General features: G+C 45.5%; 1 protein-coding gene across 5 annotated transcripts in view; it reads left to right on the top strand.

Moving 5' to 3' along the window:
* FOXN3 (forkhead box N3) overlaps window positions 1–19,788 on the top strand; it is a 391,966-nt gene that overhangs the window by 358,906 nt on the left and 13,272 nt on the right. For 3 of the 5 annotated variants that reach the window (XM_058567521.1, XM_058567520.1, XM_058567522.1), the window contains 2 exons: window positions 3,892–3,957; window positions 13,006–13,111. In XM_058567521.1, coding sequence (XP_058423504.1) covers window positions 3,892–3,957; window positions 13,006–13,111 — 172 coding nt within the window. The remainder of the gene's footprint in view (window positions 1–3,891; window positions 3,958–13,005; window positions 13,112–19,788) is intronic. The other 2 variants (XM_058567523.1, XM_058567524.1) reach the window with 2 other exon arrangements.

Raw genomic sequence — 19,788 nt, 5'->3', positions numbered from 1 at the left:
AAATTAAAAACTCCTGCTTATTAAAACACACTATTAAGAAACTGAATAGACAAGCCATGGACTGAGAAAAATATATATCTCACAAAGAACTTATGTCCAGAATGTTTAAGGAAATCTTACAACTCAATAAGAAGTTGAACAACCTAACTGAAAAAGGATCACAGGGCCCAGCCCGGTGGCATAGTGGTTAAGTTCATGCACTTCACTTCAGTGGGATCCCGGGCACGAACCTACATACCGCTCATCAAGCCATGCTGTGGTGGCATCCCACATACAAAGTATAGGAAGATGGGCACAGATGTCAACTCAGAGCCACTCTTCCTCAAGCAAAAAGAGGAAGATTGGCAACAGATGTTAGCTCAGGGCCAAGCTGCCTCACCACAAAAAAAGAAAAAGAAAAATGGGCACAAACTTGAATAGGGTTTTCACAAAAGAAGATATACAACTGGCCATTAAACACATGAAAAGATGCTCAGCCTCGTTTGTCATTAGGGAAATACAAATTAAAACCACAATGAAATACTGCAACACATCTACTAGAATGGCTGAAATATTTTAAAGATTGACAATTTCAAGTGTTGGCAAAAATGCGGAGCAACTGAACTCTGGTACATGGTACAGCCTCTTTGGAAAAGAGTTTGTCAATTCTTTATAAAGTTAATATACCAGCAGTTACCCAAGGGAAATGAAAACATATGTCTACAAGGTTGGTACAGAAGTTGATAGCAGCTTTTTTTAATAAGATCTCAAACTGGAAACAACCCAAATGTCCGTCTACAGGTGGATGGATAAACCAAGTGTAGTATATCCATACAATGGAATTCTACTCAATAACAGCAGTACTCGGGAATGAACTACTGATGCCACATCATGGGGGAATAACAGCGAATCAGTAGTTTCCCAGGGCAAGGGTGGGTATGACAGCAAAGGGGCACAGGGAGACTTTGGGTGATAGAAATCTGTATCTTAGTTGTGCTCTTTATCTTGATTATGGTGGTGGTAGCACTGGTGTAAAATTTGTCAAAACTCATCAAATACAGTTACATGCTACGTAACGACATTTCAGTCAACAACGGACTGCATATTCAACGGTGGTCCCATAAGATTAGTACCGTATAGCCTAGGTGTGTAGTAGGTTTGTGTCAGTACACTCTATGGTGTTCGCACAATGGTGTAACCACCTAACGACGCATTTCTCAGAATGTATCCACATCGTTAAGCAACGCATGACTATATACACCAAGAATGGCATTCAGTGTATCCCCATGGGGGAAGGGCTGGCACTGTGCTGCCAGTGGGCACACACTTGCATAAACACGTAATTACATTTTCTTACACTATTTGCAATTGTCACGTTTGCCAGTTCGCCTGCCAAGATGTCAAGAGCAGGGCGTCCCATGCCTTGCTCTCCATTCCATTCTGCCCGTAGGGCTAGGTATTCAGGCTTATGCCACCCAGAAACTGATCCATTCAGAATGAAGAGTGAGGCTGTAGGAATGGATTATGAATGAGATAATGAGAAGATCGGGTGTTGCACCCACCGGAAATTCCTGGAGACCTCCAGGAGTGCCAAGGGAGCATCAGAATTTTTAATCTGTGGAGGCCTCAGACATGGCAGATCTGGTTGGAAGGAAGGATTGGGGGACTCGTCCTAAAGCGTCCTGTTTCCACTGAGTTTATGTGTTATTTGGCTCTGCTGGGGTGGGAGTCATGCTGGAGGTTATGTAGGTCTAAAGCTCTCCCCAAGTTGCCCCGTAGGTTCTGCGAAATTTGTGTGAGTGTTGATGATACTCTTCCTTTCAAGTTCTCTTTCTCTTCCTTCTTTCTCATTTCTTTCATTATGTCTTTCTCTCTGGCCCTGTACACCTTCCTCCTGAGGTCCAATGTGTTTTTGAAGAATATGGAACTACTTTCTTTAATTTTCTAGCAAAATACTAAAAAGACTCCTGACTTCTCACCTGTATTTCCTCTTGTTCTGCCCCCATCGATTCTCCTGGTTGCTCAGAAAAACTCCGGGTAAGCGTCGCCTGGGGAGGCGGGGATCATCCAGTCAGGCCAACCCTAGGCTGCCTGCAGCTCTTGCATCCTCAAAGATGGCAAAGAACCTTTGCTCAGCGGGAAGAAACAGGCATGTTTTCCCAGCCCTGAGAAAGGAAACGGCGCTTTCCAAAAAGAGAGAGTAGGAGGGGAAGGTCTCAGCACCCCCCATGGCACCTCCTGGGAGCTCCCCAGCGCTTGTGGGATGCCAGCAATATCCGGAACCTGCGAGTCCTGGGCTTGGCAACAGGCGCTGTGGAGAGACGAGAAGACAGGGCAGCCAGAACCCTGGGAGCAGTGAACAGAACTTGAAGTTTTTCAGTTCATCGTTCAACTAATACATATATATTTTCATATCAGTGGGGAGCGATGACTGTTTTAGGAATTTCACCCCGGGAATTGCCAAATAAGTTAATTTACCTGTTTCTCATACAATGTACTTATTAAAATCAACTTTCACTCCATTATGGAGCGTAAGTAACAGGCCTCCTGCAGGCAAAAAAAAGAAAAAGGCCTGCAGAGTAAAGTTCCTTTACTTTTTTTTTCTTCTTTTTTGAGACATTGTCTTCTGAAACCAGCATGTTATTAATCGCTTGTGGGGTTTTAGACTGCATCACGTTACTCCCTTGGAATTAAACTGCACATGTAAAGTATGAAAAATGTACTTTTTTAAACAGTAAAAAAGTCATTTTCTAGCATAATACCCAAAATAAAGTACCATGGAGCCATTAGTCGTAAACTGAATTTTTGGGTATGTAATTTGTACAAAAACTGACAAGTGCGAGCCCCCCTGTACCCCCATCATTAGTCATTGGGTTTAGCGGACACAGAGCTAGTAATCTGCAAGGGCAGGCGTTTTGATGTCGACTCCAATTGCACACTTCATTTATGTGGACAGGGCACAGGCGGCAGCTTCTGTCACGCGGCGTCACCGCACTATTAGCGAATCTCGCCCCAGGGCAGCTGGGACGCTGTGCTGGGGCAGATGTTCTTTTCAGCCTATTCAGTGACCATTCTTGGGGGTTGTTTACTGTTGCCATGGTGACTTTCCTTTCCATAGCAGCAGCGCTGCTGTTTCTCAGAGGAAAATGAATTTAGTTATAAAAGGATAATATTTTTCTCTGTCTCTATATAACCTGCCATCTGTCAACTGGTGGATCAGTAAGGATTCAGAAACCTATTAAGAATTATAGCAATGAAGTGATGAGTATTTTTTTTTTGTCCCGTATTAAAAGGAGTAATAGATGTGAAAGCAACTATTGTGCCCTCAACATCATAACTTTAATTTTTTCTTTATATTTTAAGTGTGTGTTTTTTTAATGCCTTCACCACCACTCTGCACACAACAGTCTTGTAAAATACAATTTCCGTTCTGCTGACAAATGGGAATGATCGAACGTCTTGTTTGTATCTCACTAGGTGCGGGTTATTTAATGCTTTCTCTTCTTGGAACTGTGAGTTGCTCCAGTTCATTAAAGATTCCTATAGCTGAAGTTGCTGTTGTCACCACCCTCTCCTACTCCTCCACCCCAGGGGAACAAGCAGTTGGGGCTGCATAGATCAGCAACTTACCAGGAACATGCAGTGCAAATTATGAAATTGGCAAAATGAGAAGAGACTATGCTCGGTCTGAAAAACTTACTAACCTGCCCCTTAAATCTCATTCTAGAATACTTTTCTTCCTCTCAAATCCAATTGGGAAGAAAGTCACCAGTTGGGATAGCTCATCTAGCTCCTGGATTTTTTTTTTTTTTCTTCTCTGTTGCATTCATAAACTGTAACTTGCAGGGGGAAAAGCACACACACACGCCAGCCCCGTTGTAAATAATGTTATTTATTGGTTGATTTTTCCAGATCCTGACATTGATGCTGCCAGTGCCATGATGCTTTTGAATACTCCCCCTGAGATACAAGCAGGTTGTGAGTAGATATTTCTATAGACTACAGCACCATAGTTTGTGAACTTAACCTTCTCATTTATATCCCAGGCCATAGGAAGAACTAATGGTCAAGTAGAACTCCCCATGTAGAATCACCTTAAAACTACCTAAGTGCATGATTACATGCATATGCATATAAACGTGCAGCATGCATATGTATGAATGAATGCATAGGTGTGTTTCCAAGATGACAAAGTTCTAATATAATTTCAGGGCTTAAGACTTGGGGGAAGGGAAGCAGACCATATAATGAGCCCCAGTGGAGAGACCTTCCTTTCTCCTGCAGGAATTGTTCCTGTGAGTTTGTAATTTCTGCTAGAGGAGGCTGTGTGGGGCCAGCTTAAAAGTCATGGGACTGAGCAGTGCCCGTTTTTAGCAGTGTCTTTCCCATTTGGGCCCTCTTTAATAGCAGGCTATCATTTTATAGATAGAGAGGAGAGGAAAGTCAGGCGAGGTGGGTGTGCAGGAGCTTGGAATAGCCTTGAAAGGGACCACCCTGGTGCCCTCCTGTATCATCCCATCAGCCTTGCAGGCTGAGAGAAGGGCAGGGCTGCATTAGCTAAGCAGGGCCCCTGTCCTCACCTTCTGCTGGCTGTTGAGCAATGTCAAGCTTGAGACAACTCTTTTCCTTCCTTGAACTTCTCTTCTGTCCACCACCTGATGTTCCTTCTCACCTCCGGAGCTACACTACCGTGGTTTTAGAAAGGTCTCCTTCCCAAGTGATGGAAAATAACCTTAAATGGAGATGTCTGTCCCCTTTTCCTCCTGACGTGAGCTAGTCCCTCAGCCCATGTTCCACCCCCAGCCAGAACCCTGTTGAGCAGCTTGTCCACTGGGGTCTGCCCGGGTCTTTGCCAAGACATTGCTGCATTGCAGCCTCCTATGGATGAAACACGCTGATGTGGAGATGGTGACGTGAAGTTGCAGACCCCATTATGACACCCACCAGGGGCTGGCACCCACCTGGCTCATTCTTATGGCTGGGCCTTCAGCTCGTTTTGGGCTCTGGCTCTCTGAGGGCTGCATGGCCGCCTGAGTAAGGGGAATCTCCCCCCTTTTGGCGCTGTTAGCGTTTCCCACAGGAGAGCATCCGTTCTCAGACTCACAACAGGTGTCTTTTGTTAATAGTGGACTGATGTGGAGTTCCAGACCATCCTTCATAGCCCTCCACTTGTCACAGCCTTTCCAACAGCTGTAGGAAATTTGACTCCATCCTTTCTTGTTCCTTTTTGTCAAAGACCTAGAAGATGCAGCCAAGCATTCTCAGGAGAGACGTGTCTCTCTGCCAGGGCGCTGCCATGACCTCCTCCTAAAGGTGCAGAATTCTCATTCCCTCTTTGCTAAACTCAGATTGCCACCAATTGAAATCTTAGGCTGCCCACATCTCTGAGAAGCAAACACCACTACTAAACAGATGGGTAAGTGACACAGTCTTGTAACTAGCAGTTAACCTGTAGTGTAGTTTTTAAATGATGTTTGAAGTTCCAGAGAAATATTTTTTTAAAAACTCTGCTCTCCGACGACATTGCAGGAAGAATACAGACCAGATTGTAATCAAGTTACAGTCTGAAATGGTTTCTGAAATCAAGTTGTATAACTCATCATGGGGGAAACATACTGATTTCATCAGAGCTCTGCAGGATTCAAGCACCTTCTTTAGCACCTGGCTGTACACAGTGATCATTGGTTTAAAAAACTACTTTCGATGAACTGAAATAATGGAGTTAAGAGGGAAAAGACAAGAGGATTGGTCATTAATAGATCCTCAGTAGCTTCTATAAAAGTCCATTACTGGATTCTTGACCACAGGTAGAAAAGGAAAAGGCTTGATCCTGAGTAGCTGACAAGTTAATTATTTTTAATGTTCTCCTGGCTAAATGGACTTCTGCTCTCTCCCTCCCTATAACGCTCAAACTGTAAGTAATTATTTTTTCAGGGTATCGTAGTCTTATTTATGTTGAAATGCTGAATTTGAGTTTTAAAAGCTCAGTGTTCACGTGTTGAAGCTCTAGGGTCATTTGTAGAAGGCTTTCCTCCCTTAGTCTTAGCACTGTGAGAAACCCAGCCACAGCCTTCATGAAGGCCCCAGCCAAAAAGGAGCGCCCGGGTCCTGGAAGGAAGGAAGGAACCAGGATGCCCACAAAAGTCATGGAAGGAGACACCCATTGGCAAGGAGCAGCAGAGAAGTCAATTTAAAGACTGGGGAGAGGGTAGGCACATCACCTTTGTATTCAACTTTCCATCTGGTCCCAAGCCCTAGTAAAATCCCCTAGAGGTCAAGCTAGAGCACAGTCAATGGGCAGGTTGTAAAGCCCCGGAGGATTGGAGTAGTACCGTAGGAAGGAAGTGATGTGCCCAGAGCATCTGCTCTGTGCACTTGGGGAGCCAGGGGGCCCCTCCTCAGCCTCCTCATAAGCTCGGTCGGGGGTATGTGCCTCCTACACTCTGCTTTCAGTTTGTTCTTTGCTTCACCCTTCCTTTCCCTCCCTTTATTTTTATTTTACGTTGCATAATGTTTCTTATCCTGGGATTTGGTGCACTACCTTCCCTGGTGAAGGGAAAAGCATTATAGACGTAGAGTGATGAAACCACCGTCCGCTGCCCTGCCAGCTTTGCCCAAGACCTGGAAAAGTGAGCAGTGATTCCTCAGTAAAAAGGTTCAAAGGCAGCAGACGCCCAGCCAGTGATGGAGTGTGGACAGCCTGCCCAGGGTGTTTGTGTGCGTGTGTCATCCAGGTTCAGGGGTTCTGCCACTGCCCACGCGTGGAGAGCGTGGGTTCCTGTCTGCAGAGCCTGCCTGGGTTCTCCCCCTGGCTGGACTGGGGCTGGGCTCCGTTTATAGAGCCTCCTTGTGTAGCGTTATTTATAGCCCCTTGTTTTTACTCCTGGGCTGTGATGCCCCTGTTTGAATGGGGGCCACCAACCTAGTCTATCTGCCGCTGTCACTCCCAGCAGTCAGGGGCCAGCCTGGATGGCTTGAAAGGCTTTTCCTTTGCCATCGCCCTCCGTAGTTACTCCACCGCAGGTCGCCAGACGGCAGCGGCTTCGATCTTTTCCTCTCATCCTTCTCTTGCTCAGCATCAGCAGAGCTAGCCCGGGGCTGGCAGACGAGCCACAGTGTGGGGTCTGAGCTGAGTAGGTTGTACAAAGGAAACTTCTGGAGAAGCTGGTAAGAACCACAGTCAGGCAAGCCCCTTTATCTTTGGGGGTCCCACACTGCCCTGAGGGAGCTCAGCACACTGTGTGTTGTTTGACTGGACGCCCTGCCTCCTCTGAGTCCCCTCAGCCTCTCCTTTCATCTGATGCTTCACTTTCAATGAGGCAGCAGGTGTGGATCTAATAAGAACCTCGGGCACAACATTTTGTCCCCCACCCTCCAGCAGCACCAGTGGTGATGTTATCTTTTTTGGACTTCGCAAGTTTGCAGCATGGGGAACATTCTTCAAGGAGTGCCATCGTATCTCACACGTATATAGGACACTACTTCCAGAAAAAGCAGCGCACAACATTGCTGCCTCATTATCTCTTGAACTCTGGGTTATGCTTCTAGTCAAATCCATCCACCTACCCATCCCCCCCCAAAAAAAGTGGCCGTGTAGACTAATTCCAGCTTCTAGAGTCTCCTTAAGTACCTGCTTGGCAATTCCTCTTTGACAAGCCCTGTGAGTCATCTTTAACCCCAATGGAGGAATTGTTATTAAGTCGGGAGAAGTCAGATCACCATTACTCATCTTCAAAGGCTTATATAATCCCTGGTTGGAATGTTCCCAGCGAGAAACTGTAGATCATAAACAAAACAACAAAATGGGACGAGGGAGGGGACGAGGAGGAGGTGGCGTTCCGCACCCTTCCTGGAACTGGTGGTGTATGTGTCCGACACACCAGGCACCGGAGAAGAGAGGCCACCGGAGTAGCCTCCCCTATTTCATCCCTCTCCCCAGCATCCTTCCAAGTAAGCAGGTGGAAAGGCCGACTTTAGGAAAGGGAAGGATTATCGGAATCACCTGCTGCTCAGCTTATGGCCTCTGGTAGCGTCAGCCAGGGCTGCCCTCCAAAGGCAGCAGTGGGGGCTCAGAGGTTAATTTTAGAAGCTGTGAAAATCAAGGAAGCTAAGCATCAGGAGGGAAGCTGGGGAGGTGCTGAGGGGTGGCGGAGCGTGGAGGAAAGTGTGTTTTGTGCCGTAGACTTTTTTTAGGCTCTCAAGGTGATCATGTTTGGATTACAGTGAGTGGTACAGCTTGATTTGACTCTTTGTGAGTGTTGCTTTCTGGCTGGTTAATAATAAGAAAGTTTGGAGTCCCCCTACAACTTAAGAGAAAGTGGTTGATCAGCAAGTGTTGGGAGCTCTGGTGCTGATGGCCTTGGCACCTCGTCCCAGCAACTTGAGGATCTCAGACGTGTGTCTTCTCACCTATAAAAGCTGAACATGTAGGGGTCAGCCCCGTGGCATAGCAGTTAAGTGCACGCGCTCTGCTGCTGGCGGCCCGGGTTCGGATCCCGGGCACGCACCACTTGTCAGGCCATGCTGTGGCGGCGTCCCATATAAAAGTAGAGGAAGATGGGCACGGATGTTAGCCCAGGGGTAGTCTTCCTCAGCAAAAAGGGGAGGATTGGCAGGTGTTAGCTCGGAGCTGATCTTCCTCACAAAAAAAAAAAAAGCTGAACATTTAACTGATCTAACAAAAAAAGTTGATGCTGGAGGCCTGTGCCTTTTCTAACGAGAGCCACAAATCTGAGTTAGAAGTTGATTTTAAGTGTCGGTTTCTAATATCTCATCTAGCTGGAGCCCAGGTATAATTTCAGCACAGTATCGGGTGAGGTGCAATGGTTGTAAAGGGCTTGGGGTTAAAGGGTTTTGATACATGTTGAGGGAAATACTGAGTTAAGGGAAGAGAAGGAGCAGACCTGCTGATAGAGAAAGGGCTGAGGGGTGCACTCAGCTGCCTTTAGAATCCCAGAATGAAAAAAGCAGTAAAGCGTGGACCTCAGAATGCCTTTCTCAGACGTTTTACACTGGCTGTGATTCGTTTTTCAGAAGCCACGTTCCTGACACTTGGGGATGGAGACAGAAAGGAGGAAAGATGGGGGAACAGTTAAGTGTCACAGCTGGCTTCTAAGGCAGCCAGTGAGCAAATATGAACACATCCGCCATCCCAACATGAAGAGCACTGCCAATGATGAGAAATGCCAGGATTGGCAGAGGCAGCCTTCAGTTGCAGCTCATTTGAGAACAAGCTCCAGGATTCAGAAGAAGAGCCTGGTTTATGTGCCAGAAGTCTTGTGGGAAAGACTTTTCATGCTGCAGAATAACTTTGTCTGTGAGATTCTCTTTGAAGTGAATACAGTTCGTTCATCAGGAAGATGTCTTAATGGGTGACAGCAGAGTTAGGGATAACTACAAAATGCATAAGAGGCTAGAAGAATTTCCCCATGTCCTGAACCCATCAGGCCCTGTACTTTGTAGGTAATTAATAAGAGGATGCTAGAGAGGTGAGATGGAATGAAGAAAGGATAAACATGATGGTGATGATGAGCTTATTATAATGGGCCAGTTGCTGAGCTAAGCAATTTATGTAATTTGTCTTATTTAATCCTCAAAACGATCCTGTGAGGCATGTTTATGCCTACTTTACAGGTGAAGAAACTGAGGCACAGAAAGGTTAAGGCACTCGCCCAAAGGCACGGAGCTAGTCGTGGGGTAAGACTTTGGATGGAGACCGTGTTGCCCCAGGCTCGTATTCTTAACCACTGCCGGATACTCCTTCCCTGATGGCTTACCTGAGACGAGGAGCATCAAAAGAACCTGGTCTCCAGTAGGTGCTCAGGGAGGGCTGGCTTCCTCGCTTTGTTTCCCCTCCTGTTGGACGTGCCCCTGGGGTTTCCAGGTTCTCGGCGCTTGAGCGGAGGACTCTGGGCATGGGCCACTGTCCATGCGGTTGCTTTTCTCCCTTGCATAGCAAATGACTCTCTGGCCATGCCAGAGTCTAAGAGAACGTGTGCTCCGTGATTCCCATCTGCTCTCTTCACTTGCCAGGGCTCCCTTGTCTTTGTCTCAGGATTTCAGGCGTTTCAGGCATTCTCCCCACAGGGGTGACTCCGACGCGATTTGCACAGGGGGAACAGAAGCACCGTAAGAGCAGGTGTTGCTCCTCCGGCTAAGTGCTGTGACCAGGAAGATGGCTAAGTTCTTTCAGCGTGGTCTTGTTTTTGGCTCATTCTGTTCTTACGGGCTTTCAGCTCACCTGAAATGGAGAAAGTGCAGACCACGCTGGGACTGCTCTGGGGATGTTGGTCGTGTGGATGATGATGATGATATTGATAACTAACAGGTATTTTCTAGATAGTGGTGCCTTTCTTAACTCAGTTAAATCTCCAAATACTCTGTGAGATACATGCCATTTTTGTCCCCATCTTACATAAGTAGCTTGCTCAGGGGACACAGGCAGTAAATGACAGAGATGGGATGCAGACCCTGGTCATCTAACACAGAGTCTAGCTCCCAGCCACTACGCTGCAGACCACTTCCCTGCTCAAAACCCTTTAATGGTTTTCCCATTATCCATGAGATGAAGTCCAAATGCATCTCATTCCTGCTAGGATTTTATACTTTAGCAAAATTACTTTTTACTTCTTGTGCACATTTGTACTTTTTATCATTTCCAGGCTTTGTATGTGCCATTCCTCTGCCTTTGAATCCCAACTTCAGTGGCACTTCCTACAGGAAGTCTTCCCAGATACCCTTTACTTTGGGTTGAGTGTCTCCATCCTTCATGCCTATAAGCCCCCTGCCCCAGCACTTACCCTAGTATATTTTCATTGCTTCTTTAATTCTCTCTGTCCCACTTAATTGTGGTGACTCTGTGTCCCCTTCATCTAACACATAGGCAGGTACTTGGTAAATTAATCCATTAATTGATACAATCAGTAGATGGGACTGTAGTCATTTTTACTGGCAAGAATTATAACTATGGTATAGATTTTAAATATTTAAGTTATTTTATCAGGCAGTCCATTCTGTCAGATTCGCTTGCTGCTGTAGATGAGATCCCTAGTGACTGATATATTAGGTAGTATTAGCAGAATTAAAGTGAACCTGTGCTTATCTGACCATTCTGAAGCGAGTACCATACAGCAAAATAATTGAAAAACCCTTTCCCACAATCCCCAAAACAGATAGACAAACAAAAAGCCTATCTTTTCAAGCAACCTGAAGCACCTGTCTACAAACTCCAGAGTTCTACTGGTTTTTGCATATGTATGTCCTTGGGAATTATTGGTATTTTTCTTCTAGAAGTTTTGTAATTTTAGTTCTTACATTTAGATCTATGATCCATTTCTAATTAATTTTCACATATGGTGTAAGGTAAAGACCAATGTTCATTTTTTTCCAAATAGATCTCCAATTGTTCTAACTCTCCTTTCCCTCACTGTGTTGTCTTGATAGATTGTCAAAAATCAGTTGACCACGTATGTGTGGGTCTATTTTTGGATTCCGTTTTGTTCCCTTGGTGTACATGTCTGTACTTACACCAAGCCACACTGTCTTGTAGCTTTATAGGAAGTCTTGAAATCAGATAGTGTAAATCAACTAATATAAATTTTAGACACTCTTCCTTACAGAGAACTCATCAACTCAGCAAAATATGATAATTAGTTGCAATATCACATTATAACAGGTTTCATGCTTTTAAGATACTTGGTGAGTCTCCTGCCTCAGATGATCTTTTATCTGAAATCAGGCTGATAGTAAGGGACGGGTCTGCTTCTGGATGAGACTGGGCCAGGGGCTGCATGAACACAGCGAGAGCTCTGGGGACTCTTAGGACGGTGATGGTGGAAGGGTCTTCGAGGACACTGTTCAGAGAGGGAAAAAGACATTTCAGGAACTTGCACAAAGTCACACAAGAAGAACTAAGATTAAGATCCAGGTGTACACGTCCTTCGTCAGTGTCCTCACATCATAATGCATGCCTGGCCCCACAGAAACGTGGAGGAGTGTTGGTAGTGAATTAAGACTATCAGCTTGAACCAAATGAAGCTCCTGTTTGGGACGTCAAAAAAGATCGAATATCAAGGATTTTCCATTATATAAATCCCTGTTCCCCTGTTATATAAATCCTCAGATTGGTGTGAGGCCACTGTGAGTTTGCATGGAAAATGGAAAGGAGGTGATGGTCGCTGGCGAAAAGGTTGGCTTAGGGTTTCTCCAGGGATGAGCGTTTTTAGAAGAAGACAGGATGATGAGAGAACTCTTGGGAGATTTGTTTGGTGAAAGCTTCAGGAAAGGGAGACATCGGGCCCTCTAGAATGGTCTCTACGTGATTCTGAGGCAGAAGCCAGAGCCTCCCTGTTAACCCTTCACTCCCAGCGACCCTGAGGAGGGGCTTTCCTCAGGCAGCAGAGATCGCTGTAAGGATGAACTGTGTTGTGAGCGCTGAGGTGCCAAGTAGCTTGTAAAATTGACTTTGCTGCTATTTTGGCTACTATCTTTTCCCCTTGTTGGGTTAAGGACAAATAGAAAGACATTCTCAACTTTTGACCATGACTGGAGAAGCATGAGAAAATGCTTTTCTTTGGTCACCTGCTTATCTGATTGTGTCAACATTCTTGAGATCATGTTATGGTTTGACTTGGAGATAAAAGCTTTGATTTAATAAATACAAAAAAATAATACTTGAAGCCCACTTTCTAAAACTCATCTTTTTTACCACGTCATCAATAATTTGGCTGCAAGCTATTGGTCTGACTTGGCTGGCTGAATCTCTTTCTTGAGGTGTGGTATCTTTCTTTCCTTGTGTCTTGCTCTCTTGGCATCTTTGTCTCTGTCTCCCTCTGTGTGTGTGTGTGTGTGTGTGTGTGTGTGCGCGCGGGCGCGTTTCTGTCTTTGCTTGCTCTCTGTACCTTTGACGATCTCTTTCTCTCTGCTTTTTCTCTCTCTTTCTCTCTGGTGTATCCAAAATTTCTGACTCAGAACGGAAGTCTTCACAGTGGAATTCATGTGTGGTGTCTTCCCTTTTTGCTTTTCCAGTTTCTCCAGGAGTGATACAAAACGGAGCACGGGTTCTGAGCCGAGGGCTGTTTCCCGGAGTCCGGCCATTGCCAATCACTCCCATTGGAATGACGGCAGCCGTGAGGTAAGGGAGGCGCTCACTGGGTGAAGCCCGGCTGAGGAGTGGGAAGGGCATCAAGTGTCCCATGGGGCCACCTCGGTGGGTGGAGAGGACCAGCCTCTAACTAGTGAAGACAGTAATCCTGGTTTGGGTGTTCAGAAAAGTTAAAGTAACTCCCAGGGACCCCAATCCAAATGCTAGCTTCTCCTCAGGCCATCAAATTATCCTGGTTTCTTTGCCGATTAGGAGATGGAGACAAATTAATATTTTTGGTTCTAGGAAGGCGGTAAAGGGTGACCAGAAGGAAATGGTGGGCAAGTTGTTCATTAGATTCTAGGCTAATAGGTCTAGGTCTAGACCCAGCCCTGTCACTTACCAGTCCTGTGACTTTGGGCAGATGTCTGACCTCTCTGGGCCTCAGTTTCCTCATCCATAAATCTCCTCTGCCTCCTCAGAGAGGTTGCAATGAAAATCAAATGCAAAATCATATGTGAAAATTGCTTTGGTAAGTGGTATGTAAATAACAGGTGGCTTCATTCTCCTGCTTCCGAGAATCAGGTCAGTTGCCAAATCACATGAACTCTTCCTTGGGCAATTTCTTTCCTTCATCCTTCTCATCTCCGCTGCTAGCCCCAGATTAGGATCTACCACTAGGACCCTCACGTGCGCCAGTGTGGAAGCCTGCTCCTGTTTTCTCTCTGCCCACTCCCGCCCACCCATCAACCACTGCCAGGCTGAGTTCCTAAAATGTGCCTCTCCAGCTGTCTGCAGAAGCACCTTTTATGACTCCCACCACATCACCCTGACATACCCCTATCCTCCTGTCTCCTTCCAGCCACATTTGTTCCCAAGATATGGCCGGTATTTGCCCATCTTATTCACTTGCCTCTGTGTAGATTTCCCTCCACTTCCACTCTCAAGGCAGCACATCCTTCAAGGCCCATCACAAAAATGATTTCCTTCACAAAGCTTTTCTGAACCTGGCCTCTGGGCCAGCATCAAATGAATTTTTCTTTTCTTTGAACCCATAAGCCCCATGGTTGTGGCCCTTTGATGAGTGACCCTGTATGGTAAATTTCTCTGTGTGTCCCCCTCTGTCCTCAGTGGCTTGCTTGCTGAGGACAGGGGCTGGGTCTCACTTGGCTGATGCCTCCTCGCATATTGCTCAGTGCTGGGCCCAGGCTGCTCACTTAGTAAAGACCTGGACACTGAGCTGTATCCCTTCACAGCATCACGATCTCCTTGCTTTTTTTCTGTACTTTTGGATCAAGTTCGCACCTGAAGGCCATTTTGCTTTCATAGTGTTTCACATCCCAAAGGAAACCATCCCAGAAAGTCTGTTTAGCTGGGGCCTGAGGAGATGCAAGGTTGAGCTCCCGCGTGTGGATCAACCATGCGGAGCTTCTCCACTCACTTGTGTCTTTTCACTCTTCCTGCAAACTAACCTACTTTTGCCAAGACGGAAGTCGCTTAATCTTCAGGGCAGATGCTGGTGTCTGGAACCTGATAAGGAGGGAGGTTGGTAGGAGTTAGAATAGTAATAGAATTATAAAACCACTTATCATTTCTGCTAACCTGACATGGCGATACTTTCCAAAAATGTATGGGAAGGGACTTTTTTCTTGTACTTCTTTAGTATCTTTCTTGGTTATGATTAGAGCAATGATTCTTGAGTTCATAAATGGTAGGACTCTGCCATGAAACCAAAATCTCAATGCCTTCGTCTCACATTATGAGAGAGACATACTCTGTTTCCCATTCTGTCTTAAAATCTTTTCTGCCTCACCTCCTAGTTTATGTTTTTGGTTGAGAAGACTTCGAGACTGTGGATGATTTTCACGTGGAGAGACAATCTGTTTTCATTGGTAGATTCTGAGTATAGACTTCCAGTTTGTCATCTAGAGCATTCTTTCAGAGCCTTGCAGCGTAGCTCCCAACGTGGCTCCAGCCACTCCTCATGGGAAGACGGAAGAGCCAGGCAGAGGGGAAGGGAGACCTGAGCCCGGTTGGCCTTCAGCGGGAGCTGCCTCCTAATTTTGATTATTACCCCCATGGCATAAATTATTACAAAAATTTTACTGATTAGTCCCCTCTAGAGGCATTATCTAAAATACTGGGTTTTTTTTTCCTGGTTAGAAGATAATAAAGCACTACAGCAAGACAATGCAGTCTTCTTTCTAGTTAAAGAGTTGCCACTCAGTCAATCCCGTGAGCACCTCCCTTTGGCTCCTTCCACGGTGAAAGACCACAAAACAGGTTTTAGTCAGGAGACAGAAACCACACTAGATATTGGAACAGAGGGACTTTAATGTAAAGAACTGTTAACCAGGTAGAAAGTTAATAACCAGGTAACCTGAAGGGTAAAAGGAGAATGCAGGGTGTGGTGGAGGGAGCAATTGTGGGAAGCAGCTACATGCCCTCGGCTGAGGGAACAAAAGAAAGAGGTTGGAATGATTACCCCGAGGAGCTGGAACTCAGCCCTCAGAGGAGGGGCTGGGGGCTGGGATCCAGACCTCTGAGTAGGTACCACTCAGCTGGGCCTGGAGTCTCTGAGCTCAGAGGAGGGATCTGTGGAAGGAAAGGACCAGAGGGATCTCTGAGGAGAAGCAGGAGCCTTCCTGCTGGTGCACGTGCCTCTAAGGGAACATGAAGAAGTCGGTTCTCCAGGTGGTGGAAGAACCTCAAACTGGATTCAGCAGCTAGTACAGGAATGAACTGCTGTTGCAAAGAGAAAGAAGTGGTGCTGGGGGACACAAGAACAGGAAACATCCAGGAAGGAGCATGTCCCTTCTTCCTCCACCCCCTTCCCCGGCTCTCTGTGACACCCCGTGTTGTGCGAGCCTGACATGGAGCCAGGAGGGACAGCAGAAATGCGCTTCCACAGCCCAGCCCCAGCCCCAGCCCGTGAAACATCATGGAAGGGAGTGTTTGGGGCTGAGTGGCAATAGCTTCACAATGGCACAACTTGCTCAATATCTGTCCACTACAAAAGCATGCAGAGTCTGAGTGGCCTTCCTGAGCATACCAGGAGTTTTCAGCAGAGTCGTTTTAGTAAAATGTACAACCACAGTGTGCAGAAACTAGACAAGTTACCATTGCATAAATTGAGGTAACCAGTAAAGAAAACCGTTGTGCATTCGCAGTATGTTATCCAAATACCAATTTTGCATTTTCCACCTCAGTTTTAAGAGAATTCAGGGAGAGGAGTGTTGCAAGCTCTGTGAGGTCAGGGACCCTTGCTTATAATGCCTTTGCCCTCTTTATATCCCAAATGCCTGGCAAATAGTAGGCATGGAGATGCCTACTATTGAATGGATCTAAACATAGCTACGTATGTATTTACAGAATCAGTGTCTGTGTAAAACCCATTAAGTGCTTGGGGGAAAAAATCTTGTTTTGCTTTTTCACTTTCATTGTAATTTAAAATTTTTTTTGATTTGGCCATGTGTCAGTTGAACCTGAATTCAGCTGAGGTTAAAAGAAAAACAGTCCAGCAGAGAATAAAACAGCAGTGAAGGTTGTGGGCCAGACCACGTGGTGGTGACCAAAGGTTCAGCATTTCAACATTTGTTCAACGTTTACGGGGGCTGCTGCCCCATCAATTCAGCTGGGGTTGCAGGGAGGGCCAGAGAGTCATTAGCACCCACTAAAGACCAATTTCCTACTCTGCTTTGTGTGACAGATTTTCTGTGTAAGTCTAAGCGACTTCTCCTTAAGTGAAAATATTTGTCTTTCAGGGCTTTTTTTTCCTCCAGTGAGTGGCAAAGGCCATGTTTGTTTGTCTTCACTCCGAAACTGTTATTGACATAGATGAAGTGTTACTTTTATTAGCTGATCGTTACACAGCTTATATTTGCTGGGTTCCTTTGCATATAATTATGATGTGAAATCTCCTTGTAAGAGTATCTGTCAATAGTGTAATTGACTTTACAGTGTTGACTTTTTACTCAATAACCTCAGAGATTGGCCCATCCTTAGATGTTGGAAACCTGCTTATTTTAAATTTGCCTGGGCGTAGAGTCCTCAGGACACATTATCCTCAGAATAACTGCTCACATGTCTTAAGGTTCTCTGCCTGTGTCTTCTACTGCTTTCCCAGTGAAATTCCGTGCAGAGAATACATTGAATGGAACAAACAAGTATAGACCTGGAAGAAGTGTTTCTGGCCCTCTTGGATATAATAGGACCCCCAGGTTTCTTACATTCATAGCATGAAGGCCTGCCTCCCAGGTAGGGGCCATAGCAATTCTCCTGGATCTGGGCCACCTTGCTTTCAACTCTTAGGGCTCTTTGGGACCCCAAGTGGCCATTCAGGTGGCAGAGAAGAATTAAATGTCCAGGGCTCGCCAGAGGATTGAGAGAGAACTGATGGGAAAGGCATCTTTCATACGGCAACAGAGCCCAGAAGTTACCTGCACAAACTTGGGAACCAGGTTTCCTGGATCCATATCCTACGACTATGTGACCTTGGCAAGTGTACCTGGGCTTCTCGTGAGAAAACCAGCACCTGCCTCCTGGGTTATCAGAGTTAACACACAGTTATGTGCCTGGCACATAGTAATCATTATACAGGTGATTGATAAATAAATAGTTAGAAAAACAAACAATATGATTCATAAATGGGCAAAGGACTTGAATAGACTTTTCTCCAAAGAAGATATATAAATGGTTATATATCTCATGAAAAGATGCTCAACATCACTAATCATTAGGGAAATGCAAATCAAAACTACAATGAGATGCCACCTCACACCCAATAGAGTGGCTACTATCAAAAAAACAGAAACTAAAAGTGTTGACAAGGATGTGGAAAATTGGAACCCTTGTGCACTATTGATGGGGATGTAAAATGGTGCAGCCACTGTGGAAAACAGTATGGCAGTTACTCAGAAAATTGAAAATAGAACTACCATATGATCCAGCAGTTCCACGTCTGAGTATATACCAAAAAGATTTGAAAGCAGGATCTCAAAGAGATATTTGTACATCTGTGTTCATAGCAGCACTATTCACAATAGCTGAAACATGGAAGCAACCCAAGTGTCCATCAACAGATGAACAGATGAGCAAAAAAAATACACATGTTGGAATATTATTCAGCCTTAAAAAGGAAGGAAATATTGACACATGCTACAACATGGATGAACCTTGAGGACTTTATGTTAAGTGAAATAAACCAGTCACAAAAGACAATTACTGTATGATTCCACTTATATGAGGTACTTAGAGTAGTTAAATTCATAGGGACAGAAAGGAGAATGGGGGTTGCCAGGGGCTGAGGGGGAGGGGAGAAGGGGGAGTTATTGTTTAATGGGTATAGAGTTGAATTTTACAAGATGAACAGTTCTAGAGATGGATATGGTGATGGTAGCACATTGTAAATGTATTTAATATCACTGAACTATACACTTAAAAATGGTTGAGATGGGGGCCAGCCCGGTAGCCTAGTGGTTAGTTCACACACTCCGCTTTGGCAGCCCGGGGTTCGCAGGTTCGGATCCTGGGCGCGGACCTATGCACCTCTCATTAAGCCATGCTGTGGCAGCATCCCATATACAAAATAGAGGAAGATTGGTGTGGATGTTAGCTCAGGGACAATCTTCCTCACCAAAATAAATAAATAGGGGCTAGCCTGGTGGTGCAGCGGTTAAGTGTGCACACTCCGCTTTGGCAGCCCGAGGTTCGCAGGTCTGGATCCCGGGTGCGCACCGACGCACCGCTTGTCAAGCCATGCTGTGGCAGCGTCCCATATAAAGTAGAGGAAGATGGGCACAGATGTAGGCCCGGGGCCAATCTTCCTCAGCAAAAAGAGAAGGATTGGCATTGGATGTTAGCTCAGGGCCGATCTTCCTCACAAAATAAATAAATGAATGAATGAATGAATAAATAAGGAAAATATGGTTAAGATGGTAAGTTTTTTATGTTTGTGTATTTTACCACAATAAAAAAAAATTAGAAAAAAAAATAAAATGAGTAATTTGGAGAGCCATGTGAGTTCATCCAGTCTGGCCTCCGCACACTTTCCCAGGTTACCTTTCTGAGCACCTGAATGAAGTCCAGCCCCAAACTCCAGGAGAAGCTTAGATTGAACTACTTATGCCACCTTCAGGACAGTGTGCATTTGTGGCAAAGCCATTGGTTTTGAGGAGTGATGGCAGTCGTCTGGACTACAAGTCTAAACCATAGCATGTTATAAAATTATAAGAAAGTTCCATCTAATCACTATCTTTTTGTTGTTAACAAATTTTTTAGAAGTGAGTGGCCAGGTCCTTCTTCCTAGTGCGTCTGAATCTGGAAGCTCTGCTGAAACCTGTCCACCATGGGTGACCCTTCTGGTATTCGAAATACCAATGGCATAGCTTTCAGCATCACAGCAACACGCAGCCACCACAGTATGACAACAAAGAGATGGGTGGTGTGGTTCCCTAACCGGAAATGGAACCCAGGCCACAGTGGTGAGAGAGCCAAATCTTAACCACTAGACCACCAGGGCTGGCCAGTCACCATCGTAAGGCTGCTTAATTTTATTTGGATCTCTAAGGATCTCAAGTGAAAACTGCAGTTCCCATGGAACGTGAAGCAAGTGAGGAACTAATGGTCTTATTGTGATACAAAACATTAATACTTAAGGTCCTGTCAAGTAGGCATCAGGAAGTCTGCTCCTGGTCAACTGTCTTTGTCTTTCCCCTTGAGAAGATGTT

The sequence above is a fragment of the Diceros bicornis genome, chromosome 24 (genome assembly GCF_020826845.1).
Source record: "Diceros bicornis minor isolate mBicDic1 chromosome 24, mDicBic1.mat.cur, whole genome shotgun sequence".
Classification (NCBI taxonomy): domain Eukaryota; kingdom Metazoa; phylum Chordata; class Mammalia; order Perissodactyla; family Rhinocerotidae; genus Diceros; species Diceros bicornis.
The sequence above is the reverse complement of the archived record's forward strand: the minus strand, read 5'-3'. Positions and strand labels throughout refer to the sequence as shown.